The sequence below is a fragment of the Podarcis filfolensis genome, assembly GCF_964270895.1.
Source record: "Podarcis filfolensis genome assembly, chromosome: 15".
In the NCBI taxonomy this organism is placed as follows: domain Eukaryota; kingdom Metazoa; phylum Chordata; class Lepidosauria; order Squamata; family Lacertidae; genus Podarcis; species Podarcis filfolensis.
In genome coordinates, this window is record NC_139618.1 from 3,815,921 (window position 1) to 3,834,851 (window position 18,931).

Here is an 18,931-nt window from a genome sequence, read left to right on the forward strand (position 1 = left end):
GCTCCAAAGGCTCCAGAAGGAGCAACTTGGGCGGGGGGAGTTTCATAACCCCTTCTCTTCCATCCCAATGGCTTTGCCTTTCTCAAGTTTAACCCTCATAACAAGGACACATTTCTGTGCCCAGGGAACGCGGTGTGCTTTTCTGGTCCCTCTTTGCTTTTAACCTCCGAGACGAAGGAGTCAGTAAAGGGTGCCCTACAAAGGGACCTCTCCATGTTTGCTTGGCAGTAGATCTCACTGTGTTTGATGCGGATTTCTCCCTAGTAAAGTCTGGTTTTTGGGAGGGGTTGGGATTGCAGTATAAGACATATTTAGAGTGGTACTGGACCAGTTCACAGAAGAAGAAAGATGTCAGAGGATATTGGTCTGGCCATCTAAATTATTATTCATTATTCATTGTTGGAATTCTTGTGTTTTTTTATTTATTTAGCACATTTGTACCCCGCTGTTCAGCCAGAAAGGTTCCCAGCGTGGCTAACGTGCAATTGAAACAAGACAGCCCTTCCCCAGAGGCTTGCAAACACGTCACACAAGGGAAATGTCTCATCTGCTTCTACACTGGTGCACACCTGCTTAAATATCTCAAATATGAAACAGCCCTGGACCTAAGAAACTTGGTGTGGGCTTCTGGCATTTGTGAGAGGCGTCAATGAAAAGCAACTCTTTAAAAGAAAGGAAAATGAAGGGTTTCAATAGGTAATTGACCCAGTTAATCCCGGTTAGTAAGGCACCCTGTTTTTAAAACATCACCGTTGTAGAAACGGCAGCAGCTGAAATGCAACTTCTGCGTCGAGTGCTGGGCCTCCGAAGTGCTTAGGGCTTCATCCGTGACCAGGGAGTGCCTCTGAATACTTTTGCTGAGCTTGATGCCCCCAAGTGAACCCCTGCAGTGCCAGCGCAACTGGGATGGAGAGAGTTAAAAGAGCTTCCCGTTTAGGTGAGACGCAGAGAAGCCTTCCCGGGGCAGGTCTGCTGCACTTTGAGAATCTCACGGAGGAAATCCCTCTACGCCTCATCTGCCTCTTGAAACCCTGCTCCAATTGGCATCAATTTCCCCAGGATCCGGTTTCGGCAGAGACCAGCAGCCTGTGTCCCTCACCCCGCCAGCATGAGGCTGCGGCCTTCCTTCAGGAAGCCCTTGGCCCCGGGACGTGCATAGCTTGAAGCCACAGACGCCGGTGGCGGCTGGCTCCCTCCTGCGCCTCGTTCCAGGAGGGCCATGAAGGAATTTGTCTGAAAGAGGCTTTGGGCTTGCACTCGAGCGCCGTGGCCGCCGGGCCCAGACGTTGGCCGTGTGTTTGCTTTGGCCCCCAGGTCTGCTTTGAGCTCCCCCGCCGCCCCCAGGAGTCCTTCCCCGGCGATGACGCAGAGATCTAGGAGGCTTCCAAAGGTTGTTCTGCACACACTTCTATATATTGTTGGGGGTGGCCAGTCCAGAGCTCATCTGGGATGCAGCCGAGCGTCGTTGCAGGCCTCTGGGTTTGAGGCACGCATGCCATCCCATAAACGGAGGCCGGCTCATGACGACAAATGGGGCTGTGCCTCACTGACCCACACGCAGCTGCGAACACTGGGCCGTTTCTTCTGGCTCCCTCCACTGCCATCGAATGCATCCCCTCCAACAGTTCTCTGATGGAAATAGGGACGTCGTAAGGAAAAGTGTGGAACGTGGGTGGCGCTGTGGGTTAAACCACAGAGCCTGGGACTTGCCGGTCAGAAGGTAATCGGTTCGAATCCCCGCAACGGGGTGAGCTCCTGTTGCTCGGTCCCAGCTCCTGCCAACCTAGCAGTTCAAAAGCACGTCAAAGTGCAAGTAGATAAATAGGTACCACTTGGGCGGGAAGGTAAACGGCATTTCTGTGCGCTGCTCTGGTTCGCCAGAAGCGGCTTAGTCATGCTGGCCTCATGACCCGGAAGCTGTATGCCGGCTCCCTCAGCCAATAAAGCGAGATGAGCGCCGCAACCCCAGAGTCGGCAACGACTGGACCTAATGGTCAGGGGTCCCTTTACCTTTACCTTTTAAGGAAAAGTGGGACATTCTGGGATCTGATCAGAACCTGGGATGGCTTCTGTAAATCCAGGACTGTCCCTGGAAAATAGGGACACTTAGAGGGTCTGTGAACGCGATGTTAGTCGTGATCTATCCGTCGTCCTGTACTTCCTTGATAAATATTGCTTTGTTGCTTTTCTCTTCCATCTCGGCTGCTGTCTGATTTGAAAACAGGAGCTGCTGTTAAGCCGAGGTGTGTTCGCTTGGGCATGTGCAGATGGCAGCTTCCTTGGAGTTTTGGAGGAGGGTCAATGTAAGGGCCCTGCCGGATCAGGCCAGGGGCCTATTTGGTCCAGGGTCCGGTTCTTGCGGTGGCCAACCAGATGCCCATTATGGGAAACCAGCAAGCCACATCTGAGAGCAACAGCACGCTCCCCTTCGGTGGCTGGCAGCTAGTCGCTCCCTCCTGGCCTAACCCACCTCGCAGGGCTGTTGTGAGGAGAACGAGAAAGGGCCAGGAACCATGCACACGCCACCTTGAGCTCCTTGTAGGGAAAGGCGGGGTAGAAATAAATGCAACATCGGTGCAGCCAAGCTCTTAGAGTCTCCTTCCAGCTCTCCTTCCAAGCCGCAAATAGTCCATGAGAGACCAAATGTGGCTTTCAGTGAGCAGGGGTAAAGGGTGCAGGAGAAAATGGATGCGTGCCTGAAAAAAGCACACTCTGTTTCGTGCTTGGCGGGGACACACCTCTGCTTTTTATCACCCCAGGAATGGCTCAGCTATTAATACAGCCATCACACTGTGCAGAAGGACACACCTTTATTGACTAGAGACCATTGGCGACAGAGGGTGAAAGAAGGACTCAATGTCATATTGATTGTTGGTGTCACTGCATAATCTTTTAATGGAAGCTGTAACTAACAATTTGTTTAGGGTGCGGGGAGATTCCTTCCTCTGGTGAATATGGCATGCGTGTGTGAGACACATGCTCCTTCAGAGGTGGTTGGCAGATTGTGACGTTCTACCCTGTCCTTTATAGCTACATACAATTTGCATTAATTCCTGGGCGGGGGAAAACCCAACTGTGAGTAAAATGGGGAACAGCATTTGCAAACCAGCGGTGCTGAACATTTCATGGAAAGGGCAGTGTGACATTCCAGTTCATGGAAGAAGTCTTGCTAACATGCGCTGTGGACCTTACTCTGGTTCAACTGTTTACCCACTGTGGGCTTTTGGGAACCTGATGCAGCGACTGAGAGACCTGCAACAAAATGTTGCAGTGTGGAGTGCTTAGTGGCGTGTGCGCACACGAAAACTTTTAAAAACATAATAAATATGTTTTAAGTATCAAGTGACATAAGAAATAAAAGAAAGGGGAAAAACAAGAAGCAATAAATATCCCATGTGGCTAAAGCAACATAAATATAACACCACCTTACATTTTCAGGTGTCAAATACAAAACAGTCTCTAAATAATAGCTTTCAGATGCCTGGTGGGAAAAGTCCAGCTTTCAGCTTTCCAGCCAGCCAGGCCCTTTCCAGGAAACTCCATTCCATCTGCCCTCCTTTCCAGTTTCACTCCGTGCCTACTGAGCATGCTCAGTCATTGGTTTTGATTCCCACCCTGCCCTTTCTTACATAAATTTTTGGGTGTTGATGCTGCTGTCTTGGCTAAGTAAGGACTGGCACTCCGATAACTGAGATGAGCTGGATTTGCTGCATCCAGTGAAGGAAGTCCACCTGAACCCTGTTTCCTGTCTCCGGTAGTGGACAGCCAGATCCTTCTGGAAAGCCTGCGGTCAGGCCACAGAATGGTCCTCCACTGTTTTCCACCTCCAGCATCTCGTATGCCACAGTAAAGTGCCTCTGAATAATGAATTTTGTTGCTTTGCCTATTAGTGGTTGTTGGTAGCTCCAACCCACCCCCAAATAATGGTCTGATCCTTTTCAAAAGGCTATTCTGCTGCTGTACAGAGTATCATCCTCCTCCTCTAATCATCCCTTGGCCACAGTGCTTGGGGGCTGATGGGCGTTCAGCAACACTTAAAGCCACAGGTTTCCCATCCCTGAATTAAAACATGCTTCACCATTGAGTTATGGCCCACTCTGAGATAAAATTTCTCTCTCTCTTCATCTTCCAAAACTGAGCTCCGGGAGGTCTGGGGCAGCCACTTCACCACCCTAATGCCCTCCTGATTATTTCGGACCACAACTGCCACAACCACTAGGGATGGCTGCCTCTGAAGTGTAGTTCGGGGCTGCGTTGGCAAAAGCCTCCCTCCTCCAGATCTACAAATAGCTCTCCTCGGGGAAACTGGATCAAAGCCGAAAGGGGGGCCTTTTCTTCTGAGTTCACGGAAACCTCGATGAATCCACATCAGGTTTTTTTTTTATATATATCAAAAAAATAAAAATAAAAGTGTGGTTTGACCTTTTAAAAACGCCTTTTCCATACTGATCTGCTGAGTCGCAGGTTCTGTGATTCACTGAAAAAGTGCGAATTCCCAGTGGCTCCCAGCCGGCTGGCTTGCGAAGGCCTGGTTTTGATTTGGGTTATTTATGCTTGCAGACGGAGGTGGGAGTGGAAAGAGGGCAGCCTTTCTCAAGGTCTTAAAAAAAAAAAACTTTCAGTGGAAGCGGAGAGGAAGGGGGGGAGTTGAAGGAGGGATAATAACATTGCAGTGTGGGCTCAAGGGCAGTGGAACTGCGAAGAGGACTAAGTCAGTTCACCTGTCCATCTAGCTCAATATTGTCTGCACTGACTGGCAGCAGCTATCCAACAAAGAGTCTTTCCCAGTCTGCCTGGGATCAAACACAGGACCTTTTTTTGCATACAAAGCAGGTGCTCTGCCACTGAACTACAGCCCTTCCCCTAAAATAAGATTCCAGTCCTCATTATTCTGAATTACGAGGGCTGATTTAAACAGGAACACAGGAAGCTGCCTGGTCCATCGAGCCCAGTGACTGGCAGCCCCTCTGCAGGATTGCAGGCAGTGTTCGCATATCAGAGACACTATGGAATTGCCGGTGCTCAGAGGAGACTACCTGTTGCATCTCTGGAAGAGTTGCTGCTCTGCCGATCTGTCTTTACTTTTGCACCAAAATCACATTGCAATCACATTGGATGTGATTACCTAATTCAAATGATACAGGGAAGCCACAGAAAGAGAGACTCAAGAGATGTTGCCTATTGCATCTCTGCGGGAGTCATTGCCTCTTTCCAGGCAACCTCTCTTTAAAGGTAAAGGTAAAGGGACCCCTGACCATTAGGTCCAGTCGTGGCCGACTCTGGGGTTGCGGTGCTCATCTTGCTTTATTGGCCGAGGGAGCCGGCGTACAGCTTCCGGGTCATGTGGCCAGCATGACTAAGCCGCTTCTGGCAAACCAGAGCAGCGCACGGAAACGCCGTTTACCTTCCCGCCAGAGTGGTACCTATTTATCTACTTGCACTTTGATGTGCTTTCGAACTGCTAGGTTGGCAGGAGCAGGGACCGAGCAACGGGAGCTTACCCCATCGTGGGGATTCGAACCGCCGACCTTCTGATCCGCAAGTCCTAGGCTCTGTGATTTAACCCACACAAATCGGCCATATCTCAGCATCCAGGTGTGCTGCGTTCGTCCAGCTGCTGTGGAACTATCTGGGGAGGCTGTCTCTGCTGCGGGATTTCCATCAGAAAGCCCCTCAAAATCACTGCTACCCTCCAGGAGCTACAATTCTCAAGACTGTGGTTTACATTTAAAGGCAACCCTACCCGCAGTCACGCCATACATTTAAAGGGGTATCAAGCCACTTTCAGCAGTCAAGGCTTCCCCCCAAAGTATCCTGGGAGTTGTAGTTTGTGAAGGGTGCTGGGAGCAATTGCTCAGCACCTGAGCTACAGTTCTCCGAGTGGTTTGACAGTCAACTCCTCCTCGCAGGGAAGTTTGTGAATCGCACCTCCGGGAGGAGAACAGGGGTCTCCTAGCAAGTCTCGGCGCCCTTTGCAAACTTAGTTCCCAGGATTATTTGGAGACGCCAAGGTTCTTGCAAGCGCCGTAGGACGGCTATAAATGGACGGTGCGCACGGAAGTGGAAGATCCGGCTAGCCAGATAGCAGGCCCCTTCAAGCAGCATAAATTTGGTGGAGCCCCGGGCGAGGGAGCCGCGGCCCTTTCCCCTCGGATCGTGTCGCCAGGCTGCTCCCCTCTCGGCAGCCCCGGGGAGGCGGGTCTCTCTCCGGCCTCCGCCCCTCGCCCGAGGCGGCCGCCTGCGCGTCCCTCTCGCCAGTGCGCTCCGGGCGCGCGGAGGAAGAAGGAGGCGCGATGGTGGGGCGGCTCAGCTTGCCGGACGTCCCGGAGCTGCCGGACTCGAAGCGCCGGGCCGAGCGGGGCCTCGACAGCCCCGACTCCGGGCTGCCCCCCAGCCCCAGCCCCGGCAGCTGGCTGCTCTCTGGCGGCGGATCGGAGCGGGGAGGGGTCGCCAGTGCGCTGCCGGAGACCGAGAGACCGGAGACCAAGCCGCTTCCCAAGGTGAGTGCAGGAAAGCGGGCGCCTGCGTCTGTCCCGGCGTGGGACCGGAGTGAATCCGGGTTAACGGAGTATGCGTGCACGGCGATGCAGGTCCAAACGCTAGCAAGGGAGCGTCGAGCGGGGGATGCAATCCGAATTAGCGGCGCGGCTCAAGCGGGATTAGGGGAGGCTGTGGACGAGTGCGCAAAGCGGAGTGTGGAATTGGAGAGCTAATCCGGAGTATGCGAGTCCATGTAGTGCGGGCTCAAGGCGCTCTTGACGGTGCAATCCCGAACATGTTTTATCTGACGCTAAGGTTCAGGGGGATGGACTGTCTAAACTACTCAAGCGAGTTTTTAAAATATATATACTATTGCAGTGTGAACTGGATCATACTCGGTGCAACATAAAATCCAGCGCGCGCCTATTTCGTTTTGCAACGCAAATAAAACGCAAAGCAGCCTCTGCAGATCCGGGCGAGGTCAGTTTGAGATGCCAAACTAGCAACAAATTCCTTGCCCTCCTTCTGCCTCCCTTGACGTGGTGCTTTCTGAGACCCTTCGGGGACTAGGCAGGTGCATTTGTAACCCCCACTTCCTGCCTAGCTGTGGCTCCAGTTTCCCTAACTGGTGCAAACTGGAGAACCCCTCTTCTCCCATCCGTAGTATTTTCCTGCTGGAGGCGACCTGTTCCAGCTCCCCGTGGGAGCAGTCGAGGGTTTTAACTTGGGGAACTTAATCCTCTCGAGATCCTTCGCATCATGGTAGTAAAGTTAGGCCATCATGATCACTGTGCCCATTTTGCAGACTGGATGCCACAGGCAGTGTGGTGACTCGTGTTGGGATTGTCCAAATCTCAAGGGTGCCATCCTGTGCCCAACCTGCTGCACTAGAATTTAGTGGAATCGGCTTGCCATGGGCCCAGATGAGAGGGGCGTATGCCACAACCCCGCTAAATGTTTTCAGTCAGATGCCACTGCATATTGCAAGCTAGTGTGTTGATGATTTCTTATGCCTCTCGAGAGTTTCCAAGTGCATGATGGGCGGGAATAGTAGGGGGTTATGAGCAGGGGTGGGGGGCTGCTAGGATCCCCAAGGGCTCTGTGGGTGGGTTATTACTGTATGTTGTACATATGAACTTCCCAAATTCTCTTGTGGGATTATGGGGCCCCGGCAATTGTCATGGGACCTCCTAACGTTTCGTTTCTTTATTATTATTATTATGACATTTATATGAAGAGCTCAGGGTGGCATACATGACCCATAAGACTGGACATATATTTATATGAATCCCCTGAATCTTTGTTTCATTTGCTGATGTTTTTATGCTGCTCAAGTTTGTATTTTTCCTTTTTTAGCTGGGTTCACTTTTCATATTGCACATAGTTTGGAGGTTTTTGAACTATTCGGCTGTTTGGAAAGGCTTTGAAATAAATACATGGTTCTCCCCACCCTCCCTGTTTTTAACCTCCTAACAACAACCCTGTGAGGTAGGTCTGGCTGAGATGACCCCTGGTGAGCTTCCTTGCTGATTCCAGGATTTGAACCCTGGTCCAACCAGTATAGCAAACAGGCTTCCAAAAAGGATTCTCTCCCCCACCCACCCCCCGTATAGTGTGATTCCCACCTCCAGCATGGTGACAGACCATTTGTGTCTTGTTAATAATTTCTCTTCCAGGCAGCTGCTACGGAATGTAAACCAACATTTGGCGCGCAGCTGCTGTGTCCCCCCAACATGCTGCAACAGGATTCGGAGACAGGTGGGATCAGGAGAGGGAGAGCGTTATCTGGGGTCTGTGGCTTTCTCCGCTGAATATTACTGCCCCACATACAGATAGTTGTGGGGAGGTGGAGGCAGTTACCCCAGCTCAGCCACGGAGTTGTCAGTATAAATGTACCTTGTCCACTTCCTCTTCTGCTCCCTTTTACCTATGAGATTGCCTTGCCACATATACTCAGCCACATTGATTGGTGGAACTGGTGCTCTTACAGGTGCCACATAATACCTGTTCCACATCTGTTAAGACATCCGTCTTTTATTGTCTTTGGAACTCCCTGCCTATTGATACCAGCCCAGGCTCCTTCACTGTACTCTTTTCGGCTCCTGCCAAAAACACTTTTGTTTAGACAAGCCTGTCCAGATGCTCAGAAAGTTGGTGAGTGTTATAACCTGTTTTTAGACTCTAGTTCATGGGTAGGCAAACTAAGGCCTGGGGCCTGGATCCGGCCCAATCGCCTTCTAAATCTGGCCTGCTGATGGTCCGGGAATCAGTGTGTTTTTATCAGCGAGTAGAATGTGTCCTTTTATTAAAAATGCATCTCTGGGTTATTTGTGGGGCCCGCCTGGTGTTTTTACATGCGCAGAATACCGGTATGTGCTTTTATTTAAAAGGCATCTCTGGGTTATTTGCGGGGCATAGGAATTCATTCATTTCCCCTCCCAAAATATAGTCTGGCCCCCCACAAGGTCTGAGGGACAGTGGACCGGCTTCCTCCTGAAAAAGTTCGCTGACCCCTGCTTTAAAACTTTTGAGAGTTTTAAACTATTATTGTTAATTTTTTCCTATTGATTTGTTGTTTTATTTTAATTTTTGTATCTTTTTGAGGTTTCTTTGAAAAAACAAGCAGCGTACAAATTTTAGGAAGCTAATAATTTTGTCACTCTGGGCTAGCTTGCATACACAAAAGGTAACAGGTTTTAAAACGATAGGCTGGCTAATTTGAAGCCCACACCGCCTCTTGGTTCTGACTTTGCAACCACTAAGGTGGATTGGAATCCCCTGCACCCATTAAGAGTGCATTTGAGGAAGGCAGTAAGGTGTAGTGATTGGAGTGTCATACTAGGACCAGGGTTCAAATCCTTGCACAGCTATGAAGCTCACTGGGCAACCTTGAGCCAGTTACTGCCTCTTAGCCTAACCTACCTCACGGGGTTGTTGTGATGATTACACGAGGAGGGGGAGAACCATATTTGCCGCCTTGAGCTCCTTGGAGGAAAAAAAATGGGATGTAAATGCAATAAAGAAATACATGTTGAAAATGAAGGGGAACTGGGTAGTGGTTAAAGGGTGTGAAGGGCGTAGCTAAATAATATTTTAGCCTGGCTACGAATGACCCCCCCCTTCCCTAATTTGCAGGAATTAATTCCCTGAAGGGTATCTCCTCCCCTTTATTTGCAGACTCCTCTGGAGACAAAATACAAACAAAGAATAAAATTGGGGTTTTTTTGCTTTCTTATGTTGGAGGGAGGAAAGGAGGAGGAATTTTGGCTTGATTCTCCTGAAATGTAGGTACTAGGAAACAGCTGTGACTCTTCGGTGTGGCTTCTTTGAAGCAAGAACTCAGAGCCTGACCCCAAGTTGAAATGGAAGTCAATGAGGGGATGTTGAGTGGGGCAACCCAGCCAGATGGGCAGGGTATAAATAAAAACAAATTAAGAAGAAGAAGAAGAAGAAGAAGAAGAAGTCCCCCCCAAGTCGGAGACAGGGCACTGGGATGGATGATTGAGTGCGTGTTGCTCCACTAGCCACTGAATTTACACAACCCGCATTTTTCGCCCTATAAGACGCACCAAACCATAAGACGCACCTAGTTTTTGGAGGAGGAAAACAAGAAAATAAATATTCTGAATCTCAGAAGCCAGAACAACAAGAGGGATCACTGCGCAGTGAAAGCAGCAATCCCTCTTGCTGTTCTGGCTTCTGGGATAGCTGCGCAGCCTGCATTTGCTCCATTAGACGCACACACATTTCCCCTTACTTTTTAGGAGGGAAAAAGTGAGTCTTATAGAGCAAAAAATACGGTAAGTATCTTGGTTACTTGGGGCACTTCAAGCCTGTTTTTTGGGTTGGGTTCGATTGTGTATCGGCAAACTCAGGTTTTGCTGTTATGGTTGGTTAGGAGATCTTGCGCAACGAGCTCGCTTCCCCAAACAGGCTCCTTTTTTTTTGCGATGGGCAAATGCACTTTGGAAAGTGCGGGGGGTAAGGCTTGCATCTAACCTCTGTCCAAAGGAATCAGAGCGGAATGGGCCTTAAGCAGAGCAGGCGACAGATCAGGATTGGAGGCTTGTTAAATAGCCCACGTTATCTAATCTCCCTGGGAAAGAAAGGGATGAGTGTTCCAGAAATGGGTTGTCTGGAAGCCTTGTAGGGCGGCACGTTTTTTTCATGGCTTGGTTTTAGATGGAGGTGTTGGAAAAGAAGGAACTTTTTTCCAAGATGTGTAGCTGCCGGGGCTGAAATGGTTTCAGCGCTGTTTAAGGACTGGATCGAGTTAAGGGCCAGGAGAGGTGTGAGAAATGTGTTCCACCTCTTCCGCCTTGCCAGGACAGTAGCACTGCGCCTGCAGCATCTGTGTGGGAATTGTCTCTGTCCAAAACGCTAAGGACTTGAGTTCATAACTTGCAGTGCTGGGCGGTTTTCCCCCCTTTTCTTTTTGCTTCTTTGTTTTTGGCTGAGCTGATGTTGCTCAACCTCACTTTTCCATCTTTAAAAGAGGAAAAGAGGAGGAGGAGGAATTATCGTGGCCAAATATGCAGGCTGAACTTTTTATAGGACTGCAAAGAACACTGTAGGCTGAGGCCGTGCTATTAAAAAAAGAGAAAAAAGTAAGAGCTGCTGAAATCGGAATGTGTTGGATCTTTTTAAGGGAAAAAACAAAACCTTGAAAATGTAAAAGTGTGAACTGTGTCAGATTTGTGTTTGCTGATACAGTACAGTGGTACCTCGGGTTACATACGCTTCAGGTTACAGACTCCGCTAACCCAGAAATAATGCTTCAGGTTAAGAACCTTGCTTCAGGATAAGAACAGAAATCGTGCCCCGGCGGCGTGGCAGCAGCAGGAGGCCCCATTAGCTAAAGTGGTGCTTCAGGTTAAGAACAGTTTCAGGTTAAGAACAGACCTCTGGAACGAATTAAGTACTTAACCCGAGGTACCACTGTATGTGTAATGACGAGAATCTTTTGCCAGGAAGGGCTGTAGCTCAGGAAGGAAGTATATGCTGGCATGGATTCGGGTTCAATCCACAATGGCATCCGGGTTCAATCCACAATGGCATCTCCAGGTGGGGCTGGCAGAGACTCCCTCCAGGAACTCAGGAGGGCTGCTGCTGCCAGTCAGTGTAGACAAGACTGAGCTAGTCTGACTTGGTAGAAGGCAGCTTCCTCTCCTGTGCTCCTAACAGCGGCATTGCTACTGTGAATTGCTGTCCGGGGCAAGGAAGGTTTTCCAGACAGGGGCCGTGCTCCCTTTGGGGCCACATGCTGTGGTGGGCGGGGCCAGGGGCAAAAAGTGGGCGGAGCAACAAACGCAAATTTTCACAGCTAGCTTTTTTTTTTTTTACACTTCCTGACATGACCTCTCTCTATCCTCCACCTTCACAAGCCAGAGGCATTGCCAGAGTGCAAGGACACATTTCCAGCAAAATGTGGAAACACACAAGGAGGGTTCAGGTGAGGGGTGTGGCTTTCAGAGAGGGGGTGTGGTCTGGAGAGAGTCCCACGTTTGGGCCCCGGGAATGAGGTTCTGCGCTCTGGCTTTGTAAGATTGGCTTATATTTTTGGATATAAAATATCCACGCCTTCCGTTGTCTTCCATGCCTTCTGCTGTTTGATAGAGTCACCGTTCAGTGTGTTGCCTGCCAACTTCCCATGCTGAAAGACGTGCCTTTTCTTTTGCAGGAGACCTCGTCTTCTCCCAGCCCGCTGCTCCCCGGATGCTCCTCTCGCTTATGCCCTCTGTCCTTTGGGGAAGGAGTGGCGTTTGATCCGTTGCCGCCCAAGGATATAAGGTAGACTGAAAGTTGTAAAAGGAGGGGAGCAAAGACGACCAGCAGGATTTGTCAAAGCCCATCGCTGGGCGGAGAAGCGAGATGGCCTTGTGTGGACCTGCAGAGTCAACTGCATTCCTGGGCACTGGAGGCTGGGGGCAGCCTGCTACATTTCTCGAAGAGCTTGAGGAAAATAGCGCTTTGCATATTAGAGCACAATTCCCTGAGGCTTGGGCTCCATGAGCTGTTTTAGGCACAAACAGAGGCTTGCTTTCTGTTATCGGCCGACCCATATGCCATATCGCAGACTGATTTTGGAAGCCCCCTCAAAAGTGGTTTGTCAGGCAGGCTTCTGTTCTGAGAAATCATTATTTATTAGATTTATATCCTTCATCGTAAGATCTCAGGGCAGTCCACAGAGTTTAGGCATTACCAAACAATTCTGCCAGGCTTATGCAAGCAATTAAGAGTTCACAATAGTTTGTTGATACTTGTTTCTTATTTTTTTGCTGTTAAATTGCTTTTAAATGCTTTTATTGTATGTTTTTGATCTTTTTAATGCTTTGATATGTTTTTAAGCAGCATATAATTTAAAAATAAACCTATAAAATCTATTCTTTTTAGCTAAAGCGTTCTGGCAAGTGTAACGATGCTAACTGTTCTGTCCTGTTTTCTCTCTCTGCTCCACCCTGCGTCCATAGGTACACCTCTTCGGTGAAATACGACTCTGAGAAGCACTTCATCAACAATATTTCTATGCCGATGGGGCTGGGATTGTCCTCTTGCAGCCAGACGGTCATCTGCGTCCCCAACAACACTTGGCGCAGCTACAAAGCGGAGGTGCACCTCGAACCGCGCCCCCGGCCCAGGAGTTTCTCCAGCACCACAATCGTCTACCCCAAGCACACCAAGACTGTGTACACCACCACACTGGATTACAACTGCCGAAAGTTCATGCGGAAGTTCCTGTCCAGCGTGGAGCTGGAATCGACTGGGAGTGATAACAACCCTGATGGTTGCTGACTACACTTTCTCTCTCTGTCTCTTTCCCTCCCTCCCTCTCTGCTGTTGCAACATGATGGGTTTCCGTCGCATCGTAAGCTCTCCACCCGATGGAAATGGATGAAACCCTGAATTAGCTTTGCCTCCCGAACGAGTTTCCTCTTGTAGCTACCTCTCCTCCACGGCATGTCTTCAGCCTTAAGGATCCTGTGGGCCTGCACTTAATTTATGTCTACAGGAACGCAAAAACTATTTTCTCCGAGGTCACTTTTTCTCCTTTCTTTTGCTGTCTTTTCCTCGTGTGGGGTGAAAATAAGCGGACCTTTCTGTTCCGAGAGGAAAGTAACTTGTTCGTGGAGAAGAGAAGGAGCTTAGGACAAAGGCCTTCAAGCGAAAACAATTCCTGAACTGGCAATTGGAAACCATCCTAGTGGCTCCTGCATCAAGTAACTTTATATATAAAGAAGAACTCTTTCCCACCTAAAAACCATAACTTATTTTCGATAGTCTCATTTATTACGTTAATGTATTAAAACAGATTTTTTGCCAGGGAGGGCTGGCTGGTGGTCAAATCACAGTTATAGATTATCACTCTATAAACCTTACTGATCACACTCTTTGTGTTATGCCTGCGTCTTTTAAGGAAGCCCAAAAATCAGGCCAGTTGTGGTTTGGCATAAAAACACAATAATTACTAGGTTATCGGTTTCCCAGATATGCATTATATAGCATGTTTTATTTAATTCATTGCGGACTTGTCCAACAGTTCACTTTGGTTAAATTTGGTTGAAGTTGCTCCTGCAGGAGTATAAAGCAAGTATAAAGCTAATATTTACCTTGGGATCATCATCATTTAACGCATCATTGCTTTAAAAGAGCAACATTTTGCAAATGCCACAATTCAGAACCGCCCACGAGTGCTTTGGAAAGCTGAGGATAATGGTGGCACAACCTTAGGCAATCTCTTTTGGATAATGACTTTCAGATTTCTATGATGAAAGTAGCAATTCTGTGGCCCAGCAGCATGCTAAGCTGCTGTTAATGGGAGATTCAGAGCCAGTTCCTCTGTCCTGACTGCCTAAAATGTGTGTGTTGTGAACAGGTCATTTGAGTAATTCTTCACAGGCACAAAAGGAGGATCTGACTTGACTCCTCTGTGTACTGGGGCAGATACTTTGGTCCATCTAGCTTAGAATAATTGACACTGACCAGCAGGAAGTCTCCAGGGTTTCAGGCAGGGGTCACCCTATCTGCAGACGCCAGGGATTGAACCTGGGATCTTCTGCATGCAGTGCAGATATTCTATTACTATGCCACAACACTTGCCCCAAGGGTCTTAGAAAGATTTGCAGTAGCGTGTCAAAACAGTTTTGGTAAATTTGGACAACTGTTTCACTACAAAGGCGGAGTAAGAATGCTGGATACGTACACCCTAGAAATTGGTCCTAAATATTGAGCAGCATAGAGGCATCTGAGAATTTTATTCTGTCTCCATAGCAGTGCCTCCGTTTGTGGTCAGAGACTTCCTGGTTGTGAGGGGTAGATTAAACCTCCTGCAATAATCTGGACTAGAAGTATGACCCAGTTGGCCAGTTCCGATTCAAAGGTAACGATCAGCTTTCTCCAGGGGACAGGGCAGTCTGGATGAGCCCTATGTTGTGTCGAGAGCTTCCCCTTCCCCACCAATTTTTTCTTTGAAAGCCTTGTTCCGTTTTTAGTCTGAAAAACAATTTACGTTGCCTGTTGTAACAGCCATTCCCTGTCAACAAATCTCAGTAAATTTGAGGAAGGCTGTGAGATGGCTGGGGTTTTGTGTTTTTGTTTTGCCAGTGGTTCCCTCTACAAAAATAAACAGCTGAGAATCTTGAGGCACCTGAAAGGCTGATGGGTTTATAATGGCACGGCCAAACAGCGCAAACAAGATTTCATTTTCTTTCCTCCAACAGTTCCCCGGCAGGGTCTCTTGTTGAAGTTTTATTGTTATGCTTTTGCAAGCACTCTGACCAAAGGAAACATTCCCTTTTATAAAAAATGCATTCCCCCCCCCAAATGTTGCTGAAATATAGAGCAGATGAAGCATGGAGAAATTCCTTAGCCTGGTTGGAACAGAAGTTGTTTTGTGGGGTGTGTGAGCCAGTTTCACTCATAAGAATTTATGATCTCTACACCTTAAAAGGTGTGCGGGAGAGATTCATTTTGGGCAAGAACAAGTTTAGTTTTTGTCAGGAATCCAGAATGGAGCAGAAAGTCCAGTCAGTTGAGTTTGTTCTTGCAAGTGTGATTAATGGTAAGTGTAAGGTATTTATAAGGCATTCTATGTATGAAGGCAGGGTTACTTCATGGTAAGAAGGGGAAATTGTTTTTGAGTTATTAATTTGATTATAATTGATGGTTCCTTTGCTGTGAAGGGAACTAGAATCTAGGGAATCTTTTGCAAATGTTGCACACTTTTAAAGAAAACTTTGGGGATGCTACTGCCCCCCTCCTCCATCCCACCATGCCACGGCCAAACCAAAGCTAAGTTTTCAAAAGCCAGGAACTCTGTATGCAAACAAAATACTGTAATCTCTGGTGCAGGATGCAAACAACATGCTATCATTTCCGGTGCAGGGTGCAAACAAATTACTCTGTTACTACGTAGTCATAGAGAAACACTGAATTTGTTGTTTTTGTTGAGTTCTGCAGAAGGAGCAATAACATTCTTTGAAGTAACAGAAAAATCTTTATGAAAGGAGCAAGGTGTAGGAGTCATTCCTCACTTAATTTTGCATTGCTGTTGCGAAAGCAGCTGAATGTATATAAAAAAAGGACATGTAATTTTCCTACTGGGTGGGGTTACCAAGTAGCGTTTAAGGGGAAACGACTGAGAAGTTAGACATTCCTTGAGGAGTGACTGTTTTGTTAGAAATGACCAAGTACTCATTGTCATTGCTGCATACCTAGCAGTGTGAAGAAGTGATCTAAGAACTCGTAGGGCTGCCTATGGGAAGATGTCCTCTTAACTTTTGAATCTGTGAGCTCTCTGGGAATACTAGCAAGTTGTTTTTGTTTTAAAACACACGCACACAAGTCTCTAGTTCTTGTGGTAAAATGAACATGGAAAGGTGGGCAGGTCTCTTTGATGAATTCTTTGCATAGATGGCAGCTGACAGAGTAGCAAGTGCAAATTTCCCCGTAGAACCTTTCTGCGTACAGGCCCCAAATCTTCTAACAGTGATATTTTAACTGGGCAAACAGAATTTGGGGAGAGACATCCCACATGGGATGAGAGATGGAATTTGAAAAAGGATGGGCCACTGAGTCCCCAGTGCTGCAAATGCACGTGGTTCAAAAATACTGAAAAAAAGAGAGCCCAGCATTGGCAGGGCATTATTGCGGAGGTTACTTATCTTTTTCTTTTGAATGGGCTACAAGAACATGTGTGGTATTGCAAATAAGGTTTCTCTTTTTTAAAATAATAAAAAAGGTACAAAAAATGTATTGGGAATAGGAAAAGCATCCAGTGTGGACCCAATAGGGAGATGAGATGTTTGCAACTCTTTGCTCACAAGAGTCACTTATTCACATTGTCATCCCCTCAATTAAGTATCCTCCATAGCAGCCCTAAAAACCAGCTCTGTGGAGCCGATTTATGTGCAAAATGTCTCAGATTCAATCCCTGGCATCTCCATGAAGGACTGGCAAGGATTCTTGCAATAATAATAATAATAATAATAATAATAATAATAATAATAATAATTATTTTATTATTTATACCCTGCCCACCTGCTGGGTTTCCCCAGCCACTCTGGGTGGCTTACAGTACATATAAAAACAAGCTGCTGCCAGCCAGTGTAGAGGGAGCAGTAGGGAAACTATGGCCCTCCAGATGTTGTTTGGCTCCAGCTCCTGTTATCCCCAATGGCCACAGCCTCTGGACAGGGACGACCTGGGCAACTCTAGGCTCCCCGTCCTTCGGATAGTGACACTACTGGACCAAATGGTCTAGCTCAGTATGAAGCCGCTTCCTAAGTTCCTACAATTGCCAACGTGTACCTACTACTAGACAAAGGAGTTTGGCTTCCTTCATTTAGCTCTTATCTCTCAGCCTTCTCCCTCCTAATCTTTTAGGATGAAAAGTCTGTGGAAGGCAGTGATGGCAGATTTTACTCCTTTTTCCAGCAGCCTTTAAGATCAGGATGGTAGAGCGCTCATAATATTTTTATTCCTATGGCAGTGAATAAATCTGTGCCACTCCTAGAGGTATATTTTGGGGCTTTAGTTGCTAACTTGAAAATATTAAACTGCTCTTGCCTGCTACCTCCAGGATATTTTTGTCTGCAGGAACCAAATAGGGAACTGACTAAAGGGGCTTCCTGGAAGTATTTGGTTGAAGGGGCTTAGGCCAATTCAGCGAAGTAACTCTTGGGGTTCATCAGACATGTCACAGTGGCTTCTAGCCTACTTCTTGGTTAAGAAATCAAAGGGCTTCTTTTTGTGTTTAGTAACATGGCATTTGAAGAAGCCCCTAGAATTTGGGTGGTGGTGGGTGGGACCCACCTGGATACTTGTTTTATGCAGATATTTCTCCAGGTCGATGTGCTCTGGGGCTCTCCAAGTTTTGCTTTTTCAATGAGTTAATTAATAAACTAAGCCTTGTATCATCCTCATCCTTGCCTGTTGTTGTTTTTTTTAATAACATGATCAGTCTTCGATATCTACCTATATGTGTTTTTATGTTTTAAAAAAGAGGTGAGTTTTTGGTCTTTTTTAAGTGTCATGACATGATTTAAAAGTTAACTTGTGTTGCTGCATTCTTGCGAAGTCCTGGATATCACTGTGCAATGTCAATGACATGATTCCTCTCCCTATCTCTATGACTGTTCTCAATTTGCTTTGGATTTCTCCCCATTTTAACTAGTAATAAATTATCTGAAGAACATAATCCCAGAGAAGTGTGTTGTGTTTAAGTGTATTGTGTTTATTGACACTCATCGCAGACGAGGCTTGTCACTACTACCATACTTTCTGTATGTGTGAATGTTTACTGAATCTGAAAAACTGACAAATGAAAACATAAGGAATTGGAGGTTATGTTTGCTTTTCTTTAAAATAAATATTTTCATAGGCACTTGATCTCATTTTATCCATACCACCAGGCTCTCAGGCAAACCATTTTAAATAGGTAAAAAAAAATATCATATGTGGAGTTCCTAGCTTTAAAATTTTCTTTAGGATAATTTAGCTTGCACTTCTATATACACTTACTTGGGAGTAAGCCCTATTGAAGTCTCATTTAACTATTTCCAATCCAGTACCAATGCAATTAGGAAGAAGGGCAGGGTATAAATTAAATGAATAAATAAAAACCAAAAGCTCCAATGATAGTTCTTAGCAACCCAGTAAAACCTCAGATCCAAGGGTCAAATGTGGCCCCTGAAGCCTCTTTACCTGGCCCTCAGGACTATCCCTAGGCCACACCTCCTCAGCCATGCCCCTCAAGAGCCCTGCTTCTTTGAGTGTTTTTTCTTGTCTTCAAACTCTGCTTGTGTGCCTGGATGGAGGATATAAAAGGGTGTGTGTGTGTGTGTGTGTGTGTGTGTGTGTAAACTTGCCTGCTGTACAAACGTAAAATGTACACTTGCTGCTCCAACCACTTTTGCCTCTGGCCCTGTGCATCACTGGCACGTGGGACCTGAAA

At 47.3% G+C, this 18,931-nt stretch overlaps 1 protein-coding gene across 1 annotated transcript; it reads left to right on the top strand.

Annotated features, from left to right (window-relative positions):
- Positions 1-2,550: 2,550 nt before the first annotated feature.
- RFLNB (refilin B) lies at positions 2,551-18,175 on the top strand. Its single transcript, XM_083588053.1, has 3 exons — positions 2,551-6,500; positions 12,161-12,270; positions 12,951-18,175. Exons 1-3 carry the CDS (start codon positions 6,294-6,296, stop codon positions 13,270-13,272), a joined length of 639 nt encoding a protein of 212 aa, XP_083444179.1. The 5' UTR covers positions 2,551-6,293; the 3' UTR covers positions 13,273-18,175.
- Positions 18,176-18,931: the final 756 nt, after the last annotated feature.

Excerpts from the sequence above, each read along its gene's own strand:
- RFLNB (XM_083588053.1), top strand. The coding sequence starts at position 6,294 with ATGGTGGGGCGGCTCAGCTTGCCGGACGTCCCGGAGCTGCCGGACTCG. Across the intron at positions 6,501-12,160 it reads AGACCAAGCCGCTTCCCAAG|GAGACCTCGTCTTCTCCCAG; the intron begins GTGAGTGCAGGA and ends TTTCTTTTGCAG. Across the intron at positions 12,271-12,950 it reads TTGCCGCCCAAGGATATAAG|GTACACCTCTTCGGTGAAAT; the intron begins GTAGACTGAAAG and ends CTGCGTCCATAG.